Below are 24023 nucleotides of genomic sequence, written 5' to 3' on the forward strand. Positions count from 1 at the left end.
AAATATTAGATAAAGCTCTGTCTGAGGATATGGCTACCATATCTTTAATATATATAGAGGAGGAGGATGTTTGGGTTATTACACAGCTTTCTGGTAATATTAAACTTTATGACCAGGTGATAAGTATTAGCAAATCAAGGGAATCTGGACCAATTAAGCAAATTGTCTAATGATGTGAATGTGAATAAATGTCGGTCCTAATGAGCATTGCAAAAAGAATTGTGAAACGTACATAATGAAAGGGTATCCTTAAACAAAGAAAAGGATTTAGACGTGATTACTAATTGTTCGCGCAGATGTTCTCAACAAGGCTAATCGTATACTAAGTATATTTCAAGGTCATTTAATTACAAGTCTTCTATATATTTAATTCACTTAAGATTTATTTGAGAACTAAACTACATTCTGTTCTGTCTCCTTTGTCCAACAATAGTGAAAAGAGATGTGCATGTGCATCATGTGCTGATTTACCAGTTTTTGCCTATTTCCCTGAATGCTATGTGTCAGTTTGTCTCAGTGGGTTGCACTCTCATCTCTGGTTGTGGGTTGAAGCCACATGTTAGCATCTTGAATTGATCATCCAGGCTGACACGTTAAATCAATTATGGTCTAGGCTGCTTGGTGGATGTTAAAGATCCCACAGTACTGTTTGAAAAGAGGAGGAAGTTTGCCCTGGTGACCTAACAACAACAAGATTCCATTTATAAAGCGCCTTTCACGTCAGGAGGACGTCCCAAGGCGCTAACCACCAATCCTCCAGGACAATTGGTCATTCACTTTCTGTTTGTCTGTGGGAACTTGCTGTATGTGACGTGGCTGCCATGTACAATGTTGATACAGAAATATTGTGAAACTCTGAGATATTATCGATGATATAGGCACTATAACAATCGCAAGTTATTATTAACACGGCTGAGTTCAGCAGTGAAAGGATTCTGGGCACAAGCCACCAGCCCCTGACATTCTGAATAGGGAAATAAGTGATTTGTTTTTTTTAAAAAAAAGCTGAATGGAAAATATGTGGTTACAAAACTAATAGTTGCTTAAATTAAAAAAATACATTTTTTAAAAATAATAATAATTTGTTCACTCAATCCACATCTGTTTGTGGGACACGGCAGTGCGCAATTGGCTGTCGTGTTTCTCCCACAAAATATACAGTCAATTCACTTTACAGTATATTGTGTGAAGCACTTTGACAAATCTCGAAGACATGATAAGCCACTATGTCAAATGCAAGGATTATTATTATAATTTTAAAAAGTTTGAACATAAACTTACAAAGTATGTAAAGATATCTAACAATTAAAGAAGTTTCTGCTCTCTTTATATCCAGTCTTGTTGTTCAATTGTGCTCTTTTTCCAAATTTATCATGAACAGAGTTCCAAACACTGTCATGTACAGAGCTCCTAAAACTTTATTCTGGTTTATTTATCTATAAGATTCATTATTTAGTCATTCTGCAAATATTGGTTGAAAATGCAACTCTCCCAAGAAAAAGAACCAAACATTAGATAGACATGTAGTTTTAGATATGTAATTAAATATGTAAGTGAATAAAATAGGTTTCAATTCACATCACTTAAATAATGAGGGATGTTTTATTTTGACTTCAGCTTACTTAGGCTGCCTGATTTGCATTTGAACATTGTTGTTCTAAGTGGAGATTGAAACTTCAAAAGATGAGGAAAGCTGAGAGGAACCATGCGAGTGAACAATTGAGTACACACAAGAAACTGTGGGACGTTTAAACCAAACAAGTAAACTAAAAATTGTTTTTCAAAGGTATTGATTACAGATGGTATGGAAATAGTTTAATCCCTTGCTGTTGTAATGAATTTGCAGATAAATTTGTCATAGAAACTGATCTACAGTAGCAGTACCTAATGGATCGATCAGCAAAAAAGGATGTAAATGAATAAAGTACATCTTAACTTTCACTCACAATGAATGATTATGATAGATGAGTGAAATGCAACATACTCAACAGTCACTATGAGGTTAGACCTTTCTAATGCTCTGTTCACTCTTTAGCTCCAGTCTCCAGAAACCCCAATGCATTTACATAGTACCCTTCACTGCGGGAGGATAACCCATCTGCATACATGAGGAAGTTAAGCTCATGCCTGTAGATAATATCGCCAAGCAGGAGCATGTAGATATTAAAGAGGAGAGGACTGAGAATAGAGCCCTGAGGAATGTTGCAATTGAATTTTCAGGGGCGGGAGGAGAAGCCTTTGACACGTACAAAGTGGAGATGTCGGGATAGGTAAGAATGAAACCAGTAAAGGACAGAACCAGTAAGGTGGAGCTGAGAGGGAGGGCAGTGGAGAAGGATAAACTGGTCAACAGCTTGCACTGAGTTTTCTCTTGCATTAAGTTCGACACACTCATTACGCCCATCTTTGCCAAGCTTTATCAGCTACCAGGATCTTAGCAAATCAACTTATTAAGATCCTTGCCCTCGTTTTCAAATTTCTCCGCAGTCTTGTTCTCTTCTTATATAATATCCTCCAGCGTATTCTCTGCCAGCCTATTCCATTTGTACCATGCACTCTGATTCTCCTATATTGTTCACACCACAGTCCTTTTCGTTCCCCTTTCAGCAGCCAGGCATTTTGTCACCAAGCTTCTGTATTCTTCTAAAATGACTGTCCTGCTTACTTTCTTCCCCTGTTTTAAACCCTTTAGAACGCATCCATTTAACCCTGCCTTTGGTCAACACCTTCAAATTTCCCTGCTTGGTTCTGCTTACTACTATCTATCAAATGGTTTAAGATGTTCTTTTAAATGAAAGATGCTGTGCAAGTTGCCGATCCCATTTTTAAATGTGAATACTTGATGTACTATAAATTATAGGGTCTGTCTTCACACATCACCTTGGGCAAGAATAGGTTTAGAATACCTTTAATCACAGCTTTGCAGATTGTGGATTGTCTGTTTACTTGGTGACAGGTGTTTAACGACACATTCATTATCAACTGTAATGGAAGTTTGGGGGCATAAAATTAAAGCGCAGCAAATCGGAATGGCATGCTGAGTTATTGACTCTTCTGAAACAAGCTGTGAAAGTAAGCCACAGACAGATTTATTTTTGCCCCTGATAGGTTTTCAATACAATTTGATTGATTTGTGTTTTTCATAGCACTCAGCAGATGATACAATGAGAAAAGTTTCCAGATTTAAATGTGTATTAGTTTGAAGTTTTTCTTGACAATGTATGTATGATCAGTATGCTTCCTGAGATTGTGAAGCACCGGTAAGTTTTACCATACCTTTCCAGTTAGGACCATGCTACTGGTTAGGCTGTGGGTTGCATGGTTGAGGAAGTGTCTCCATTTCTCATTGATGAGGCTGGTTAATTAACAATCTTTTAAGTTACTGTGGTTCTGCTTGGACAAAATAATACAAATGACATGGAAATGTGTCACACAATGAAATGATATTAAAAATAACCCCCAATTTTGGATTTACTTTATGTGCAGTGTTATTTGGTAATCATTTTTAATAGTTACATAATTGTCACAATTTGCAATAAATTATAGGATGGTTATTGTTGAATTCCCATGTCTGGTCTGTTGACCTGCTTGCCCTGAGTTATAGCACTGATTTGCAACAACTTGGGATAAAGAATGGAGGTCAGCTGTGTGCATATTATATTTCAGTATCAAATTTGAGAACTGCTGCAAAGACTTAAAATGAATGGTAAGAGTAATGTGTTTTTTTATTTGAAAAGAATGCTTGTTTAGCTCCTAGATGTATGTGAATAAAGTCTAATTACAGGGTTTATTGCAGGTTTATTGTAATGGCCAATTTTCAGCCAAGATCATGTCATGAAAGACTAAAATCATTTGAATTGAAATAATTTTAGTGCAATGAGGTAAGTACAAATGGAATGGAAATAGGCAGGCAAGTTGTAGGCAAATTTTCACTCACCTGCAAAGTATTGATAGCTAACAGAGTTTCATTATGATTGTATAATCAGGAGGGTATAACAGATGATGTTCAGAATATATATTAGATTTGCTCCATCCTTGCTGTGAACCTTTTGAATCATTTGAATAGTTTCAGATAACAATGAAGAATAAATGTTCTTTGTGAGCCCAGCATTGGATTTTTTTTCCCCAATCCGTAATAATTCATTTTAGGATTTTAAATCAGACTTTCCCTTCTCCCCCACATTTTCATGTAAATCTCAAGCATTGTGCAAACTAAAATTCAGCCGGATAATCCCAATGTCATAAGAGTAAGATAAGTGGTAGGGCACAAGCTAAGTTATAATACTATTCTGTTTTGAACAATCAAGTACTTTGCAGATAAACATAAAAGGATTGTTTCATGTCAATACTACAATGAATTCAGAAACATACATGTACAGTGTGGTTTGTAGGTGCAGTATTTGTGATTGTAACAGTCAAAATTGTTTTTTACAATAATTATTTTCTTCAGAAAAGACATTCATTGAAGAAAAATGAAATTATTGCTGCTCTTGTCAATCGGTTATAACTACATCCTGTAGCTCAGTAGCTCAGTGGTTAGAGCACTCGCTTTGCAAGCGAGAGACCTGAGTTCAATTCCAGGCAGAGAGCGAAACCTTGGGCAAGTTTCCTTACTCCACACAGAGCCTAATAATAATCCCTCCAAAAACAATAATAAAATTGGTCATTTTCAATCTACGACTGTTTGTGGGACATTGCTGTGCGCAATTGGCTGCCGCGTTCGCCCACAAATATACAGTCAATTCACTTTACAGTGTGTTCTGTGAAGCGCTTTGGGACGTCCACCCGACGTGAAAAGCGCTATATCAAATGCAAGGATTATTATTATTATTATCCACAACTAAATGGAACTGCAAAATCTAATGATTTTTCTGAGACTTCTATCAAATGGTTCACCTTTTGAGGACCAAAGTTATTCAGGAAAAAAAACTTTTTAAAACATTTTTTGACAAGACACTTACGGAATACAACAAAGTAATTCTTGCTTGTCTTAGCCGATCAACAGTAACATACATTTAGACAACTTAGTTCGCTAAGACATCGCATTACAGAACAAGATTAATCCAAAATGAAGTGGATGTCCTGTAAGCGATTGTAACAGCTAATTTTGTGCCCTGCACCTTTCCACAAATGATAATGAGATATTTAGCCAAATAGTTAGAATATTTGGGGGTGAATTTGAATGAGGAGGAAATACAAGACAGGGTAACTGAGTTTAAAAAAAACTTTCTTGAAATCAATTGGGAGAAGTTTATCTTAAAGTCCACCTGTATCAGACAGGTGGGACCTAAATTAAGGGATTGATCAAAAAGGATGAAGATCATGAAATAAATACTGTCAATTAATAAGCTTGTATTTAATATAGAATGTTATGTAGGCAAATGTGGCAGCTAATCTCCAAAAACTCCATCCCACAGAGCTGATTAAATACGAAGTTACATAAAGTTGCACAAGAGAAATGGTGTCAGATGTATGGCTTACATTTATACTTTGCCCGTGTCTGCCACAATGAGTTTCATCAGTTTTCAAACAGGATATTAAATGAGGGACTTTGACCTCTGGGAATACACTGGAAAACGTATATTTAGTGAACATATGTTCTATATTTGCAGTGAACATATGTTCTGTCGCCTGAGAAGTGCAGAGTTGCAGCTTGAAAAGATGATCAGGTGTTTTCCTCTTATCCATTCTGGATAGTGATTAAGATTTTCACCCTTAATTATTACTATGCATTGAAGTTTTGTAGCCTTTTGAAATTCTCACAAGGTAGATTTCTTATCTCTCTCGCTCACTCCTCCTCCTACCCCCTCCTCCCAAAAAGCATGCTTTAACACTTTTGAATAATATTGTGGATAGTTGCCAAAAGTCTAGACAGATGCACTTGGATCCATTTACATTCATTTTAGTGCAACTGGTGCTTGAGAGAGTAAATCGAGTTTCAGAAAGTGCAATGTTTTTTATAGAATGTTTTGAAAATAAAGCACTTTGGATAATTAAAAGGCTACCTTCAGTGTATAAAACACAAAGCTGATTAATTTTTTTAAAAATCTAGATGAAGTAAAATATAATCTCGTAATTAGTTTAAGCAGTTCAAAGTTGAGGTAGCCTCTGGTAGAGCAGATTGAGCTTCAGTTTATGGACGAGGAATTCATTGATTTGAAACCTGATCAGTTTGTTGGTCTAGCCGGGCCTTCATAGAAAGGCTAAAATTGCTCCAGCCTTCTCAAAGTTCAGAGGAGTAAAACAGCTGCTTTCATAGTGCAATCCCTCTTTGGTACCCTCTGCTGGTGGTGCTTGGGTGTAAGGGCAATCAGTGGAACTGCCAAAGGGTTGGCCAATGGTGAGAATATTAGAAACATAACTGAACAAACGAATATTTATATAAATAAAAGTTCATGATTGATGGAAATGTGAAATGCAGACTCCTAGAAGGCTGTAAATGCTGAATTGATTGTGGGTTTAAGAGGGAGTTAGATGGGCACTTCACAAGTAAGGGTTATAAAGAAAAGGCAGGGAAATGGGTTTAAAGATAAAGGGACTGCCATCGGCTAATAAAATGGCAGAGCAGGCCTTCTGAAAGTATTCTTATTCTTATGGAGACAGTTATTCAACATCGGTGGAAGGCCCATTCGGTGAGACTGGGAGGAATCCCAAGACATCACCCTTGTAGTTCAGAATAATTAACCAATTTAACTGTTGCAAAGAAGATGCCGAAGATTCTGAGGGCTGTAAGGTGCTCCAACCAAGGAATATACAGTGCAGGAGGTCAGGTCCACTAATCTGTTAGTAGACAGATTAAACTCAGAAGGTAAGGAAAAGGAAGGAATATAAACAAAGAACCTGTAAAGCCTGCCCCAAAATTATTAAACCAAGGTCCGCCTTAGGACAAAGCATAGAACTTCCTGAAGCAAAAGAACTGATAAAGCTACACACACTGGACCGCATGCTGAGCACGTTCATACCATGTCTAGGGGCTTCTATTTGATTTGCACATGCACTTTTTAGCAGGAACAGTGGATAGCGGTGGGTGGGTATTATGGTCAGTTTCTCCTTCCCGAACCCAGTTCTGCTGATATCAGTTGAAGTTTCTTTACTGAAACCAGCTAAACATGCATAGATTATGGATCGGACTTTCTTGTTGAACTGTAGTAGATTTGGGAAAATTAAAATTAAAACTTCAAATATTCTTTACTTTAGATAATTTACAGTAAAGTATATGAAGGTTCCAGCTGGTGCTATATTCAATCACAGGATATCCTTTGCATAATGAGCCTTGTTTTTGTAATGACTGATGGTTTAAATGAGATAACTCCCTACCCCTGTCCCTGATGGCTCAGTTGGTAAAGGATATCCTGTGATAGAATATCATATGAGTAACAATGCTCCATGTTGCGTCTTTGCCCATAGTTGCATAGACTGGATTTTGATGTTTTTATTTCTACTATTTAAGAATAGATTTCATTCCATTTTTTTTTCTGGAGTGCAGTTTTGAACTTCTCTTAGTGTTCCACTATCTCTTTATAGCACAACAGTAGCTCAGCTACTGAGCTGAGGAAAAGTTTAAAAATGCCCTTCTATCAATTGAGCAAAGGAAAGATTTTGTATAGATTGTAAGGTTTGCTCTCAAGCTGTGTGCATGTTGTCACTCATTTTGAACTTGACAATTCTCTTACCTTGAAACACAGGCCTGAAGCTTCTGAGAAGATGTTCACCATTCTTAAAATGCTGTGTTTTAGGTGAACAGCGGTCTTAAAACATTGATTTGTTTACTTTCAGTGTGAAATGCATTGTTCCATTGAATATGGTCTCGAATGTCGGCTTGTTTCAAGCTTGCAAGTGCTGATCTCTGCAAAGATGGGGATTTGTTTTTCTCGTTCAATACCAATGCATGTGTTGATCAAAAGTAGTGATCCATTGGTTCCAATCTGATGCATTACATGAAAATTCTAATGCCTTCTGCAAGACAGGTACTGGCACTGTTCACTGCCTTCTACCATTTCAACAATCGGCAGATGCACTCCTTTACACATTAACTTTTTGAAAAAGGAAAAACAATTCTGTGACCTGCCACATTTTCGAGTTGGAGGTTTGTGGGGAAGAGATGGAAAACGAGCTGTTCTTTATTTCCCCAAATAAAAATCTGACAATCTCTCATTTCTGTTTTAGGCCAAAACACTAAGGAAGTTGATACAGCAGACGTTTCGTCAGTTTGCCAATTTGAATGAAGAGCAAAGTATTCTGAAGTTCTTTGAGATTCTTTCTCCAGTTTACCGATTCGACAAAGAGTGCTTCAAATGTGCCCTTGGGGTAAGGTTTCAGGTTGACGTATCAAAAATAATGATAATCTGCTTGCAGTTTTTCTTTGAACATTTCTTCTGTGTCCTTTGATCTCGTGCTAGTTGTGTTGAATCATTTTAAGAACGTAAAATAAAATAGTGGTCAATGCTCGTTTTGCTCTGAAAAGCAGTTTCATTGTGTATATTTATATAATGAGAGTTACGTTTTTCTTCCACAGTGTTTCTTTTTAATGTTTTGAAGTGAAAAATGCTCTCCTTTCACCCAAGAAAGAAAAAAGGGTGATTGATTATGCTGCTTGGAAATGGAGGACTGCTCTAAACCTGATTTGAGTGTAGATGTCATGATTGAGCAAATCGTGGGTGTGAGATTTCGTGGCAGGTCGTGTCAAAAACACAGACGGGGTGTAATAAGCATGCGGCATCTGTCACACATAATGGCTTTCCTTTTGAGATCACTTTCTATTGCGGCTGAAACGTCTGTACTGAATCATTTATTTTCTTAAGTTATTGTGTTAAAATCACTCAGTCACAACTAGTAAGTGGACGAAACATTTCAGCTGCCCACTTGTCAGAAACTAATACAGGTCTCTCCCAGTATGGCAGCCTTGGCTGGTCAGGGTTCAGGTTTATCATCTATTCATGACTGACATCTGTGTCAATTATCTAAAATATATTGGCGCTCAGTCTGGTACACCAATTTTAGCACTCTATTTTTTGTCTTTTTCCCCACCCCCGCACACACACACTTTTAGATATGGCAACTTGAAAAATAAAGATGATTTCTATTTGTTAACAATTTACGTTTATATAGAGGCTTTCATTTAAAATGCCTGTAAGCACTTTACAGAATGAGATTAATTTGAATTGGATGCTGTTACAAAGTATGAATTGATTTTGGAAATGCAAAACTATGCATCAGGAACTCCTACGAGAAGTAAAGAGAACATACAGTCAGATTTAGGGCTATTTTGGGAGAACCAAGGTCTCCCAAGGTTAATTATTTTTTGATAAGCCAGTAGTCGGTGAACGGGGATCTGAGAAAAGACAAGATGTTGATTGGAAGAGGGCTGTAGAAAGTGAGCACAGAACGGAAATGTATCTGTTTTATTCTTTAAATATTCAAGTTAATTTTAACTGAGTCTTTTCTCACCTTCGCTGATCTATCTCGAATGCCCCTTCCAACCTTAATTCTGATTTAACAGACGAGGAGGATTTCTCTGTGTTTAAAATCAAAGCCATCCACTCAGCTGCCTCATGCCCTGGGCCAATAGAAAAGTGCAGAAATATTTGCTTTAAAATTGCGGGGCGATTTGAAATTTGCAGGCGGGGTGACTGGTGCTATTGAGGTACATTTTACTGCCAACCTACATTTTTTTCACTATATTGATAAAAACTAAATTGGGCAGCCCATTTTTTTTGGGTGTGAGAGGGGGAGCGACACCAACCAGCAAGGCTACAGGAGCTCACCACCTCTTACCTGTCAGGGCCGGCACCGCCTAGAGACCCAGAGAGAGAGAGAGAGAGACACACACACACAGAGAGAGAGAGACACTCATAGACACAGAAACTCCGAAGCACACACGTATAGAAGAGACACACGCAGACACACTCACAAACATACAGAGGAGAGAGACATACTCACATAGATGCTCACAAACACATAAAAGAGAGGGACACACACACACAGACAGCTACCAACAGCTCCCTCCTTCCCCCCCCTCCCCCCGCGTGTTTTCTCTCTCCATTCCTCACTGCTTTTCTGACAGTCCTCAATCATTAGCTCCACCTCGTCTGCCATTTGTTGTTTTTCTTATCTCTCTAATCTTTCATCAAAGTAATTTCTTGCATTTCTAAAGGTCAGTACCCCATCTTGACTATTATCCACTCTGTTTACATACATAAACAATGTCAGTCTGATATTTCCACACCTTGAAAAGGTCATTGTTATATATGTCATGACAAAAGATCAAACACATTAAAATATCAGGAGTGATGCTTTCATCCTCTTAAAATGCTCCCTACAGACTCTCTAAATTATTCCCACCATCCTTCAGTAAAGCAGCTTTTGACTCCCCACCTACCCCTTTGTGGCTCCACATTAGTAAATGTTAGCTCCCTACGCTCATGAAGTGAAGAAATGCCAAAGGAGTATTACCATCATGGGCGAGTTTATTTTTTCACATTAAAATGAAAGGCTCTTCATGTTTATCCTTCAGTTTTATATTATCTCATAATCGACCACAAATGTTAAAATGATAAGTGTAGTAGAAATGCCATCATCTTTCTGAAAGCTTATGTTTCTTCCTTGAGGCGGAGGGAGGTAAGTACTGTATTGGAACTGAGTGGCTGCAAAGTGACATTTTTGGCAACAGAATATCAGAATCTAGTCTGGTTCCTGAGCCAGGCAGGTCTAGTACTCTGGGACACTGCTGGTAACAGACCAGCCAGTCTGGCTCAACAGCAGGACTTGGAGGGTAGACTGGTCACTGGGGGGGCAAGGCTTCTTTCCACTCAGCTCCCGTTAACCTTGCAAGCCTGTGGGGTAGTGTGGTCCTAGCTGAACAAACTACAGTTTCTGAGAGGCACACCAGATTTCACCACTGTGACTGAAATATGCAATAAATAGACCAAGTTCTTTCAGAGCCAGCTCATTCAGGATGCACGGAATGTCCTTCATCTGTGCTATAGACGTGTATGTTTTTTATGGTGCAGCATATTTATGCCATCAATGGTAAATCGTGCAATAGATGTGATTCTGCGTTTTAAAAAAAACTGCTCCGAACATGGTCATGACATATGGCTAGTTGTAATTCCTGCCAGATGCTATAGGAGAGAGGCTTGCTGCTGCTTTCATTCAACATTGTGAAAAGCATTTATTTTAAAAACGTTTTAATTTGTTTCAATTAAAAGAATAGCTTCGCTGCACAAAATTGTGAATAAAGTAACTAAGAACCAAGAAGAGTTTGGATTGGTTTATTTTGATCAAAACTGCAAAATACATGTTTATAATGAGCTCCGAGACGCAGCTGGGTGGAGTATTTATTTAAAATAATTTCAGTCACACCATTTATATAAAAGCACACTTTAAAGCTGTAATAACATTCAGTGGACCAACCATGGAAGTTTCATTAGATGCAAAAGTTACCAATTTATTTTTTGGGCTCTGTTGTTGGAAAGAAACCTGAGTACAGAAAGGTCCAAAACCCTTGAAGTTGTGATCTAGTGAAATAAGTATTTTTTTAAAAAAACCTTTAATTATTTTACGTCAAAGGGTAGTCTCTATGTTGAATATGGGTTTATTGCAGCCATCGCACCAGAGTATTAATTATATATAATATTTACTTTGTGTGCATTAATATAGTTTCTTTTGGTATTCAAAAACACTAATTCTACAACATGTATAATTTAAAACTGCTTTCCGAGGAAATTACATTCCACGTCACTCATGTCTGCCTCTTACTTCAACAGTCGAGCTGGATAATATCAGTGGAACTAGCAATAGGACCTGAAGAAGGGATCAGCTACTTGACAGACAAGGGTTCCACGGTACGTAAACATTCAATCTACCAAATAATTAATGTGTATTTTTTAATTTCACTTCCTCTCTCCCCTCTCTTTTATACACACAAATTGACAATAATTTACACTTGCATAGCGTTTCCACCTTGCTCAGAAACTTAGACATAGTGTGGCCATTTTGTTGGTAAATAAGCAACTAATGTGCTGAATGCCCAATCTTTTGTTTGTTAATTTGAATGAGGGAAGATTATTGGCCACAACTCCAGGAAAAACTCCATGCTCTTTGAAATAGTTCCTTGAGAGCCAGAAGACCTTGGCTTTATGTCTCATTGTGAGGATATCATTGCCAACAAAGTAACACTTCTCTACTGGAATGTCAACCTGGATTATGAGCTCAACATGTGGTATGGGGCTGCAAACCTTCTTGCTTTAATCCAAAGTGCTACTAGTTGAACCAGTAATACAGTTTGGTTTCTCTGAGTGGCATTGCCAACTCGGGCTAAATTGAAACTGTTACTGAATGGAGAAACAACGTGCTTTCCATTATGTTTCTCCAACCTCCCTTTCCTTTCTAAGGTCCTGGAACGAGTTGTTGCTTCCCAGCTTCACTCCTTCCTCTCCCTCCAATCGAGTTTCCGTACCGCCAACAGCACAGAAACAGCCCTGCTCAAAGTGACAAATAACATTCTGTTTATCTGCAACCAGGGCTCCCTCTGCCTCCTCATCCTCCTTGACCTCTCTGCTGCCTTCAATATCGTTGACCGCTCTATCCTCATCCACCACCTCTCCTCTCACCTCAACCTTCACGGCTCTGTCCTTGACTGGTTCAGATCGTACCTCTCACACCGCCTGCACTTCATCTCCACAAATGGTTTCTCCTCCAGTCCCCGTACTGTCTCATGCGGTGTTCCTCAGGGCTTTGTCCTTGGTCCCCTCCTCTTCAATATCTATATGCCTCGTGTTGGTGACATCATCCGCAGACATGGGGTCAAATTTCACATGTATCCGAATGACACCCAACTGTACATCTCTGCCTCCAACCTTGACTCCAGGACAAACTGCTGTTCTGGATGAGACCTTTCTTCAGTTGAATGTCAACCGAGGCTCTCCTGATTGACTCCCGTCAGTGCCTCCACACCTCAGGCGCTGACAACATCATCATCCATGGTTGCACACTCCACTTTACTAAGCCAGTTCGGAACCTTGATGCCTTGTTTAACTCTCAACTATCCCTTCTACCCCACATCCATGCCATGACCCTCTGCCTTCCCCCACCTCCGCAACATCGCCCGGCTCCACCACTGTCTCACACCGCAGGCCGCCGAAACCCTCATACACGCATTCATTACATCGAGGTTTGACTATGCAGACTCCCTGCGTGTCGGCCTCCCCAACTCCTCCTTCCACAGGCTGCAGATCATCCAGAACTCTGCAGTCTGTATCCTCTCCCGCACCATGCTCCGTGGCTCTATCACTCCCTTCCTTGCCCAACTCCACTGGCTTCCCATCACACTGAGGATACAGTTCAAGATACTGGTCCTCACCTTCAAAGCCCTCCATGGCCTTGCTCCCCTCTACCTCTGTGACCTCCTAACCCCCATCCATCCTGCCTGTTCCTTCCGCTCAGTGGGCTACGGCTTGCTTCACGTCCCCCGCTTCGCACACCCCACCATTGGGCCTTCTGTCACTCAGCCCGCACCCTCTGGATCTCCCATCTCACAGTCCCTCCGCCTCACCCATTCCCTTGCCTCCTTCAAGATGCATTTCAAGACCCTCCTCTTCGACATGCTTTCCCCACTGCTCCCCACCCTCCCCAATCCCGACCCCCAGCTTGGGTCCGAAATACTGACTGTCCAGCACCTTGGGACATCGTCCCGAACGACGTGAAAAGCACTATACAAATGTAATTTTGTTGTTGTATATTTCATGTGGAATACCCACAGTCTGATGTGAGCTCAGCAAGAGTACTTTCAAATTATGAAATCTTTTCTTTAAACGATCATACCATAATAATGATGCTAAAGTTCACAGACCATTAATGTGCATCTCAGTTATTTAATATGTCTGCAAATTTGCGGTTGAAATGTTCAGTTTCAACCATAACCACATGAACATGTTTAATTTTGTTAATTTTCGTGCGCCACCTTCTGGTTAGGCGTATAATTGCTTCAGAATACACATATATTAATGTAATTCTAACATGCTTTTGGTCTTTCATTTGTTTGCTACTCATTAACTTTAACTAAATTACTTTGGCTTTATATCAATCAAAACCAAACTGAGTTTGTATTTGTTTCCAGTTCTTTTTGAGGAGGCGAGAGAGAAAGCTTCCCTTTCCCAGTGCTAAGAATTATAACCCATTGTTTGGTACACGTTTCCATATTTAAAACCAGAGATCATGCCTTGAATAACCAAATCCTCCAAACATAAGGCATGAGAGTAATTAGAAGAAGTGGAGATTTTGGTTTAGACTTTGTGGCAGAAGCCGACTCATTCAAACCTGACCGATTGCAACTTATATGTACTTTATTGTTGATAATTAAGCAAGATACCTGCTATTTTCAAAATTGTCAAGATTTGCGCATAACTATGTCCCACAAACAGCTATAAGGTGAACGACCAATTTTATCTGAAAGATTGTTGGACACCAGGAGAGACTCCTTATTTTTCCTTTCGAATTGTGCCATGGGATCTTTAACGCCCGACTAAACAGGCCGACAGGACCTAGGTTTAATGTCTCATCTGAAGGACAGCACCTCCGACAACGCAGAACAACCCCACCACTTTTTGTGGGACATTGTTGTGCGCAAATTGGCTGCTGTGCTCTACATACATAGTTGCTATACTTTACAGACATGCTTAGACATATTGTGAAAGTTCTAAGTGGATAATGTTGGAGACTCTCCACTTTTAGACGATGGCCACTTCCTCCAACTCCACCTCACTTGCTCGGCGCCCGACCCTGCCACTGTGTAGCGCTCTGCGAGGTGCTGTCCAGTGTGAAGGGTGCTATATAAATGCAAGTTGTTGTTGTATAGGTGCTACATCAAATGCAAGTATTATTTAGCTAAAACTTCAATCCCACAAACAACAACAACAAAATTACATTTATAGAATGCCTTTCACGTCGAGAGGACATCCCAAACTAGAGTAGCTGCAGATATGGCATCTAATTGAGAGAGAGAGAAAGAATTGTCGATAATGCTGTGAATGCTTCATGGAAACTTACTGTACTGTTCTGTCTTGTGATTCGAGTTCACACATCTGATTCTTGTGCTGAATTGGCATTCTGCTATAGTGGTGCAGGAGAAATTTAATTGGCCCCATCTGTTTCATCTCCTTTGAAAACCTCCAAGTAACTTTTTTAAAAAAAGACTTTGACCACAGAAAAGGATCAGATTACTTGCCCATCCTCCCAGCCAGTAGTGGAGCTTCGTACAGAGAATGCAAGGCCAATTTCTTTGGAGTAAATTAAGTCACTCTCATTGTCTTTTTTTAATCTGATGGTGGAAAAAAAATCAAATTCTAAAATATCAAAATCATTTGTAAAAATGTTCTTTTCGTCTTACACAGCCTACCCATCTGGCTAACTTCAACCAAGTACAGACCATTCAGTATTCAAACAGCGACGATAAAGACAAGAAAGGCACGTTGCAGTTAAAGATAGCAGGAGCATCAGAGGTAAGATCACCTTATGGCAGTTTCTACTGACCTTCCTGGAGAATACCATTTATACTACTCTTTTATTTATTTGTATGTGGGGGTCACTTCAATCTGGAGAGAGTCAGAGCACTAAAATACTGCAAACTATGGCCTGACCCCTGTTAACTACAGGAAAGAAACAAAATGCATCATGTTGTGAGATGACAAAGTAATATGTTCACACGATCACAAGATTGTTTTGGATGAAGAAGGCTCCAATCTCAAATCTCATTTAGTGAGAACAGATTACCATTTCAGCTAAAATGAACCAACAACAGTAAAATACAATTCAGGAATTTAATGTGTGCCTTCCTGATCTGCATGGAATATAGTTTTACCACATGATTTATTTACTCACTGAGCCTGGACCTACATAATACATTTATAAATATGCACAGTATGAAATAAAAGCTTATTTGGCCCAATCAGTCAGCTCTTTTTAACAGTTCAATTTGCACTGAACTTCCACCACATCATCTCCTATGGAAAGAGTGCGATGACAAAACAAAAGTACACTTTCAGGAAGACAACATTCAACATTTTGGAATATTGTCCACTCTTGTGGAATAGCAGAATGATGCGAGTCAGCTGTATTTAAGCTCCAGAAATCTATTGTGTAAGGAAATAAGGATACAAATCTTCCTGATGCAGTATAACTGATCTGTATGGAACGCATCATGATGTGCGTTTTGTATCCTTATTTCCTTACACACTGGGCTTCTGGACTCTGGCATGCTGCTGCATAGAGCGATTGAGTAGATATTAGTAAATGTGCTAATACTTGCATTTGTTCATTTTTAAAAAAAAGTTATTTCCTTCCTTCAAAAAAAAGGCTAAGATACAAAACCAGAGGAGACTTGTAAAGATGGGAATTGAAAGCCGGCAGCCTAAGAAAAATGATGCTTTAAATCATAGAGTTAGTGAATTGCTTCCTGGGGACCACTACTGGGGAGAGGTCATAAAACTTCTAATCTGAGGGCAGGAGAAGGTCCTTTAGGTTAGCAGTGGGTCCATAATAATGCACATGATTTGTAAAGCAAAATTGAATAGGTCATCAGAACCACTGACCTTCACCTCATTACCTCAGTGATTATACTTTATAAATCTATTAAACAGAAAATATAGTGTGGGAACAGTCCCTCTACACATCTTCTGCAAGTCTTGATGTTCGATTGCTTTGATTCAGTCACACAGTAATGAAACCTGTGGGTGTCATTAGTTGGAAATGGAATTATTATGGATCGTGCCTTCAGGCCGAACACTGCTAATAATCCAATATCTGACTATGAGTTTGTAGTACTGTTCAATCAGAATGGCAGGTTATAGTTTTATTGAAGAGATTTTATGAATGCATGTTTTTTTCATTATATTCCAGAATTGCATTTATTAAGATAAAAGCATCTCTGTCATGCTTGCAAGGGTTTATGTTTGCTTTTTCCCCTTCCATGAGTTAGCTATCATTATAAACCCATCAAAGCTAAATCATACTGTTATCAGTTTCAAGGTTTAATGCCACTCTACCATAACATCTCAATCTGGACTTTGTTTATTCAAGTTATGGTAACCTGGAAGGTTACCTTTGACTTTTATTTTTTTATACTCAACCTCAAAGTTGTACAGAGTATCTAAAGATGGATCCATCTTTCACTGGTGTTATTTGACATCTATTGTTAATAGCAGTTATATACTACACACTGGATGTGACGGAGATATACAACTTGTGGGCCAGACCTGAAACTGAATCTGTCACACGTTATAGCAAGGGCTGTTTTTTGTTCTGGAATCTGCTTATTCTGCCTATTTTTGAAAATATATTTTTTCTTGCTTTTTTGAGGAGGGAAAAAAGCGTATTATCTTTATTACACCAGTGTACTTTTTTTAAAATAAATCATTTATTTGAGATCTATCGAAAGACTAAGACAAGTTCCATAAATAATATGGTACATTTAGATTTAATCTGGTCACTTTTATAGACAGATGTCTCTGAGACACTTTGAGAAATACGCCATACATGAAACTCCCTCCCTGTTTTTAAGTCCTTTGCCTCTAACTATGACCCAAGCATTTCAATTGTCATGTAACTGGTTCTGTATGTGTGTACTAGTTTTTAGTGAAACCAGCTTGCATGCCAAGTTCCTTTATTCATCTGTACCCTGTATTTGCACCCCTTATTTTTGCTGCTAAAGTACATTTACATTACATTTGGCTACATTAAAACACATTTGTCATACTGTCGTACGCACACCTAATCTATTAAATTAGATGACTACTTGTAGATTTTTGGACTTCTTCAAAGTTCACCACATCTATAAGCTTTGTGTCATCCGTAATTATGGTTCTATTCCCTTCTACACTCACGACAAGATCGTTGACGTAGATGCTAACTGATTGCAGACCCAGCAGCCTTGGGAAACCCACTTGTCACAGCCTGCCAGTTTAAGAACATCCCCTTTATACTGGTTCTCTGACTTTCAATCTCCGGTTACATCAAGAAAGTTCCTCTCATACCATACGCCCCAATTTTTGCCATTAATCTGTAGCGTGGAACGTGTTGTGGAACTACATTTAGACAACATTCACTGCCTATCCAGGTGCTTACCCACTGCATCACAAATGATGCATTCCAGTAACTTCCCACCACTGATGTCAAATATGGCCTATAATTAAAAGAGGACAGAATGGTATTTTGAATAAAGATACAACATTCATCATCTTCGTATGATCCTAGAATTCGGGTAGCTCTAGAAGATTGCATCCAATGGTTACCCCACCTCAATGGACATTTTGTTTAATATTCTTGGATGAATATATTCAAGGTTTCATCCCCCTCAATGTCTTTGGTCTTCCTCAGCTTATCTTCACTGTAATAAACTTTACCAATGATGTATCATTTGCCTGTTTCTACTGTGAAAACCAAAGCAATAGCTAACTCCTGATAATTCGTCACTCCAAGGGAAAAGGGTTCGATGACAGTTAGACTCCTCAATAAAAGGATGAATAAATGTGGTTGAGAGATTGACGGCATGATGACTTGAATGGTTGTGACAAGTTAAGCCAGGGTCAAGTTATCAGGAGTTTGCTGTAGTTCTACCATTTCTGTGTCCTGGGTTATTGTTTCACAATCAGTGTGTTAATGACCCCACTTTTACTGCATGTGATCAGTCCCATAATGAGAACTGAAAGCTGGGAGAAGCTGCAACAGTAACATTTTGCGTTTCATTTTCAGCCTCTGATAATAACAACACCATCATTGAACATCGCAGAGAACATGGCAGACTTGATAGATGGCTATTGCCGTCTTGTGAATGGAATTATGCAGTCATTCATTATCAGGTCTCAAAAAGGTAGGTTACATTCTCCAGTCAATATTTACATTTTACCAGTGACTAGTTTTTCAAACTATTTATCTTTCATTTTCTAAATACAATGTAAAATTCAACACCCAAAATGCAGGGTGAGGTTCTCTTCTGAGACTAGAATTGTATATAGTCAGCAGCTGAAATTTACCAATTACATACAGAAAGCTAAGCAATAAACCGAAGATCAAGCATCAACTACTGAAGAATTTTAAAAATATTGCTGCTTATGACAGCTATGTTTCAGAGGTGAGAGGAAAAGAAAGCAAAGATAATTAATCTTATGAAACAAAATGAAGAGCATTTGTTGTATTGCACAATAGAACTGAGTTGAGTTTTTTTTAATTTCAACTTAATTTGTCTTTGTAATGCAAGGGCTCTTTCCTACACACATTGGAGCTCATCCAAAATGATCTACTTTGGCTGTGTTAAATTCAAGATCATATAAACAGTGAACTGTCAATTATCAACCCTACCCTAATTGCATTTCATTCAAGATCTGGGGAAATATCGGTTAGGTTGTGTACATTTGGGGAACTCTGTTTTGAAAACTATTAAGTGTGGTGATTGTTTTCCTTATGTGTCAGACACCCAGCTGACCACAAAAAAATAACATTGCTAATGTTGTGGAGAGGGTAAACAAACACTGAATATTATCACTGTTTTCCTCCCAACTTGTGAGTGGATGCAGCATAAAATACTAGAGAAGAAAATGTGTCCAACATACATGGTAGTGTTGAAATGAGACTAACATGAGTGAATTATTGTATGTGTTTACATTTTGAATGGCCTCTTATCTATGTGCTCCAAAAGTCTCCTCCAAGGCAGCAAAGGCAGACGTCAAATTCAATCTAACCCGAGTGCTGCAAGTAGATCAATAGAGGTCAGACACACAGATTGAAAAAATATTGACATTCAACTGAGGCAGCTCATATTGACAGCTTGATCTTTGCACAAGGATCAGCTGTGATTGACTAATACACTGCATTTCCCCTAATTTCTTAAAACACAATTTTAAAGGGGAAGCAACCTTATGTAAAGCAGTAAATATCTATAAATATAGAAACTCCCTCCTTGCCATAGTCTGTTGGTCCACAGTGCCTCAGGAGTTCAAGTTTAAGTGCCTCAAGTTTAAGATTGTCTTCAAATCCATCAATCTTCTCACCTCTCCTGAAGTACTTTTTCTTTCTACTTGTGTCATGGAATACTCCTAAATGTACCCTGCCTATTACAGGGCTTTGTGTGGATTGTTTGTATATCTGAAATGTGTCTTTTCAGAAGCAACACTGATACTGAACAGTTTGCTCTATTACTGGCAGGTAATGTGCAGAAACCATCATTTCCACTATTGAGCTTTAAACTCTAAACTGATCCTGAAATAAATTTCTTGGTGTTCGTTGAAGGATTTGTGGCACTATGCTGATAATCCTCTGCAAACTACCAATCGATCTCTGGTATCAAACCTGGCTTTGTGCTGAAATGCCCTGCAGTAGTTTATTCCACATCTGGAATACAATCTAGATTTGATTTTACCTGGTACAGCTTATGTTAGCATTTCTTTACAACATTCATAGGTGTTCAAGGAGAGATGAATTGATACAAGAAAATAATCTGTTTTTAAATATGGGTATAGTGGGGAAAAATATAAAAACTGAAGACGTGATAACTTTATTAGTTACTTCTGTAACTTGAGCTTTGTAATTTAGTTCTTTCACCCAGCCAGCCCTGCTTGTGTCATTTGTTTTATTGCACTCTTGATACAGTTACATGTCAATACTTTAAAAAAAAACAATAGTCACCCACTCCAGAGGTATGTCAGACAAAATAACTTGTCATTTTTCCTCTTGCAACATCACTTTTATAATCTCTAACCAACCTTAAAAGTACAACCTTCATAACTGTTTTCAAAAAAAGTTTCATAAGTAAAAGTGGCAGAAGAGGGGCTGAGTAAGGCTGATGTTTTACAGCATAATCAATGTTGTTTGATTTCTCTTGGTGCACATAATCATGGATGTGTACAGAGGCTCTTCCATCCATCACAATGATATAGATAGTCTGGCGTCACTGTATCAAGCTTGCCTTGATAATGACCTTTGTGGAAAGGAGAAATGAGAGAGAATGTCCGCACAACAGATTTTTGTTTAAGAGAACGTTAGTGAAAGAGGTCTAGGCCATGACGCAGGATGCCACCTAGATTTGCAACAGTAGAGGCATATCCAGATAAGCAAAGAGTGGTCAGATGATGTTAAATTTGGATTTTAAAAGTCCAATTGTGTGAAGGAGGAAATTAGTTTGATGTTTATAATAGTCTGCTCCGGTTCCTATGTTATTTTGTTCCTATGTTACTAAGTCTATGGTGATGCTGCAGTGTTTTATATAAGCAGCCAGGTTGTATAATTGAATGAATGTAACATGTCCCCTCGTGCCTCGACTAGTATCCTGAATTGATTTCCTATTTTAAATTATGTTGTAATTCTGTGTCAGCACGTAGTTTGTAAGCAATGATTTTAGTCAAATCTATTGTCATTTGACATTACTGAAATACTAATACTGATAATCCATTGAAAAGTTTGGTCAACCTAAAAAGAATGGCCTACACACATGAAATTCTCACAAGCAGCCTGGTGCAGGCAGAGACTGGCTCAGGTAAAATGTAGATTCATCTGTACAAGCTTCGAATTAAAAGCATTCCTAGATTTTAGTTCCATTTGAAGTAGCAAATTGCATCCAACTGATGAAGGACGGAGCTGTTTTTGATCTTCAATCTATTTTGTCTCCACAGAGGGAGAGAGAGCCTTACCTTCTCTACCCAAGTAAGTAAACATTAGCTTTTTCAGTAATTTGCCAAGTATCATGGTGTACAGTTTCATCAATAAGTTTCTTGTAGTTATAATAATAATCCATCCATATAATATAGCATCTTATCACATCTTTGAGACATCTTAAAGTGCTTCATATACTGTAAAATGAATTGGCTATATATTTTGTGGGCTAAAAGTTAAGTAGATAAGAGTGGTTTGCTTTTTGTTTTTTTTGTTTTTTAAAAAAGGCTGTGGCCAGATGATTGTGTCTAGTGTCAAGTTATGAGGGTAGTAATTATGAGGGTGATGTGTGCTGATAGACAATTATCTGTTCTAAAAATAGGTGGGTGCCTGATCCTTGAACATGTGAATACCAACCATCCATCATATTTTGTGATCTGTATAATCTGTGGGAGTTGCATCTGTCATCAGCAACTATAAGTTGCATCTGTATTGTGTATCAGTAACTATTGGAGAATTACAGGTCAACCCAATTAAGTCTCTCTCTAACTGCACTTAACAGAAATGTGGCACATTTCTGACATGGACTAGATAGCTCTCTACACTTAAAATATAGCCAATGATCGTCAGGCCATGATCATCAACATCAATGCAATGTGCACATACACTATAATAATAATTATCCTTGATTTGCATAGTGCTCTTCATGTCGGGAGGACATCCAAATGTACTTCACAGAATGTATCATGAAGTGGAGTGACTGTGTATTTTTGGGGCAACTCGAGCAGCCAATTTGCACACAGCAATCTCCCACAAACAGCTTTTACTTTTACAGGATATAATTTCAAACACGTTGAGATGCTACTCGAGATACTTACATGAAGAGTGCAAGTTTCTGTTGTGTTTCATTGTTTGGCCTTCTCATTGCCCCGTTAGATACAGTTAGAATTCTAAAAATGAACATCCTTCCAGTTGTGTAAAATAACAGCTTTCATATAGCCCCCCTTCACATTGGGTAACATCTCGGTAACATTTCCATCTTAAAATACACAGGTACCTCATATTCGGGATCTAGATCAGTTTAGAGCTAAGCTTTGGAGGTGAGGAATAGAATCCATTGCGCAAAAGGACCATGAACACTGATATACCCACTAACGCCAATGCTTTGGTGTAGAAGCTTTGTCTCCCAATGGCAAAGCTTGTTCCTGGACAGAATTGTCTATTTAAGCATTTATTTGCTTTTTTTTAATCCCAACGCAGCTGCATATTATAACATAGTATGTTTCGCTCACAAAATATACAGTCAATTCACTGTGAAGTGTTTTGAGACATGTCAATGACGTGATAAGGCGCTATTCAAATACAATAATTATATTATTGAGTTGTAATAGTTGCCCTTTTGTTGCTTTTTGTGCTTTTGTAAGTTTACAAATTACACTTTGCCTTAAATCATATCCTGGAAACCTGTCTTTTGCTTTTCTAAATGAAAACAAAGGCATGCATTTACAACACAACACAGTCTCTTTTGCTTATGTACCTACATTTTATTAAATGCTACATTTATTTAAAGGGAATTGATTATATTTAATTACATTTAATTAAACTTAAATTTAATTTGTCCACAAAATACAGTCAATCAACTTTACGATATATTCTGTGAAGCGCTTTGAGACATCTCAACAATGTGATAAGGCGCTATATCAAATGCAAGGATTATTATTTATCTTGCATTTAGAAGAGGAGGTTTTATGTTCATTTAGTTTTGTTTTCAATTGTGCTGCTGTTGCAGAGCAGATATCCAGTTCTTGGCACAAAATGTGTTCAGCTTTAGTTGAGCTGTGTTGAATTTCTCTGTGTATTGCAACATGCTGGATGTTTTCCATTACTAGTTCCACCCTCTGTTGCTTTCCTATAGTAGCTCCCAATCACAGCAATGTCCCTGAATAGAGAATGGTACAACCCTCCCAATCACTATAGTACTCATTGGGCGGAAAGCAGGAATTTCATAGGAGACAGAATGTACAACATTCATCGGTTCACAAATTCATTTTTCAGGGTATCAAACAGTGAAAAGCAGGGATTGAGGACTCGGACGGTCTCAGTCTCAGGTAGGATTTTAGGATTAGTTGGGCTTCTTTGTTTTTTCATGTTTCTTTTTCTCTTTAAACCAGAATGTAAGCAATGTAACATACTAGAATCGAGTATGCTGCTTTAAAATGTAATGTTTCCATTTCACATGTTGTGCAGAAGAAGAAATAACGTTGCCTCTTGTGTGTTACCAAATTGCTTACGGTTAACCTTTTGCATTTTTATAACAGGATTAGGAAAGAAGGGGGGAAAGCAAGTTGCAGTTTTAAAAATTCTTGTCTTTCTGTATGGAATCTACA

At 38.3% G+C, this 24023-nt stretch overlaps 1 protein-coding gene across 6 annotated transcripts in view; it reads left to right on the forward strand.

The window, feature by feature from the left end:
- Positions 1-24023, forward strand: part of ptk2aa (protein tyrosine kinase 2aa) — a 166781-nt gene that overhangs the window by 75076 nt on the left and 67682 nt on the right. For all 6 annotated transcript variants that reach the window (XM_042332566.1, XM_042332565.1, XM_007897268.2 and 3 more), the window contains exons 8-13: positions 8167-8307; positions 11766-11843; positions 15390-15497; positions 18745-18862; positions 21657-21687; positions 23692-23744. In XM_042332566.1, the coding sequence (XP_042188500.1) occupies positions 8167-8307; positions 11766-11843; positions 15390-15497; positions 18745-18862; positions 21657-21687; positions 23692-23744 (529 nt within the window). The remainder of the gene's footprint in view (positions 1-8166; positions 8308-11765; positions 11844-15389; positions 15498-18744; positions 18863-21656; positions 21688-23691; positions 23745-24023) is intronic.

This window comes from Callorhinchus milii, unplaced genomic scaffold (genome assembly GCF_018977255.1).
Source record: "Callorhinchus milii isolate IMCB2004 unplaced genomic scaffold, IMCB_Cmil_1.0 Scaffold2, whole genome shotgun sequence".
Lineage (NCBI taxonomy): Eukaryota > Metazoa > Chordata > Chondrichthyes > Chimaeriformes > Callorhinchidae > Callorhinchus > Callorhinchus milii.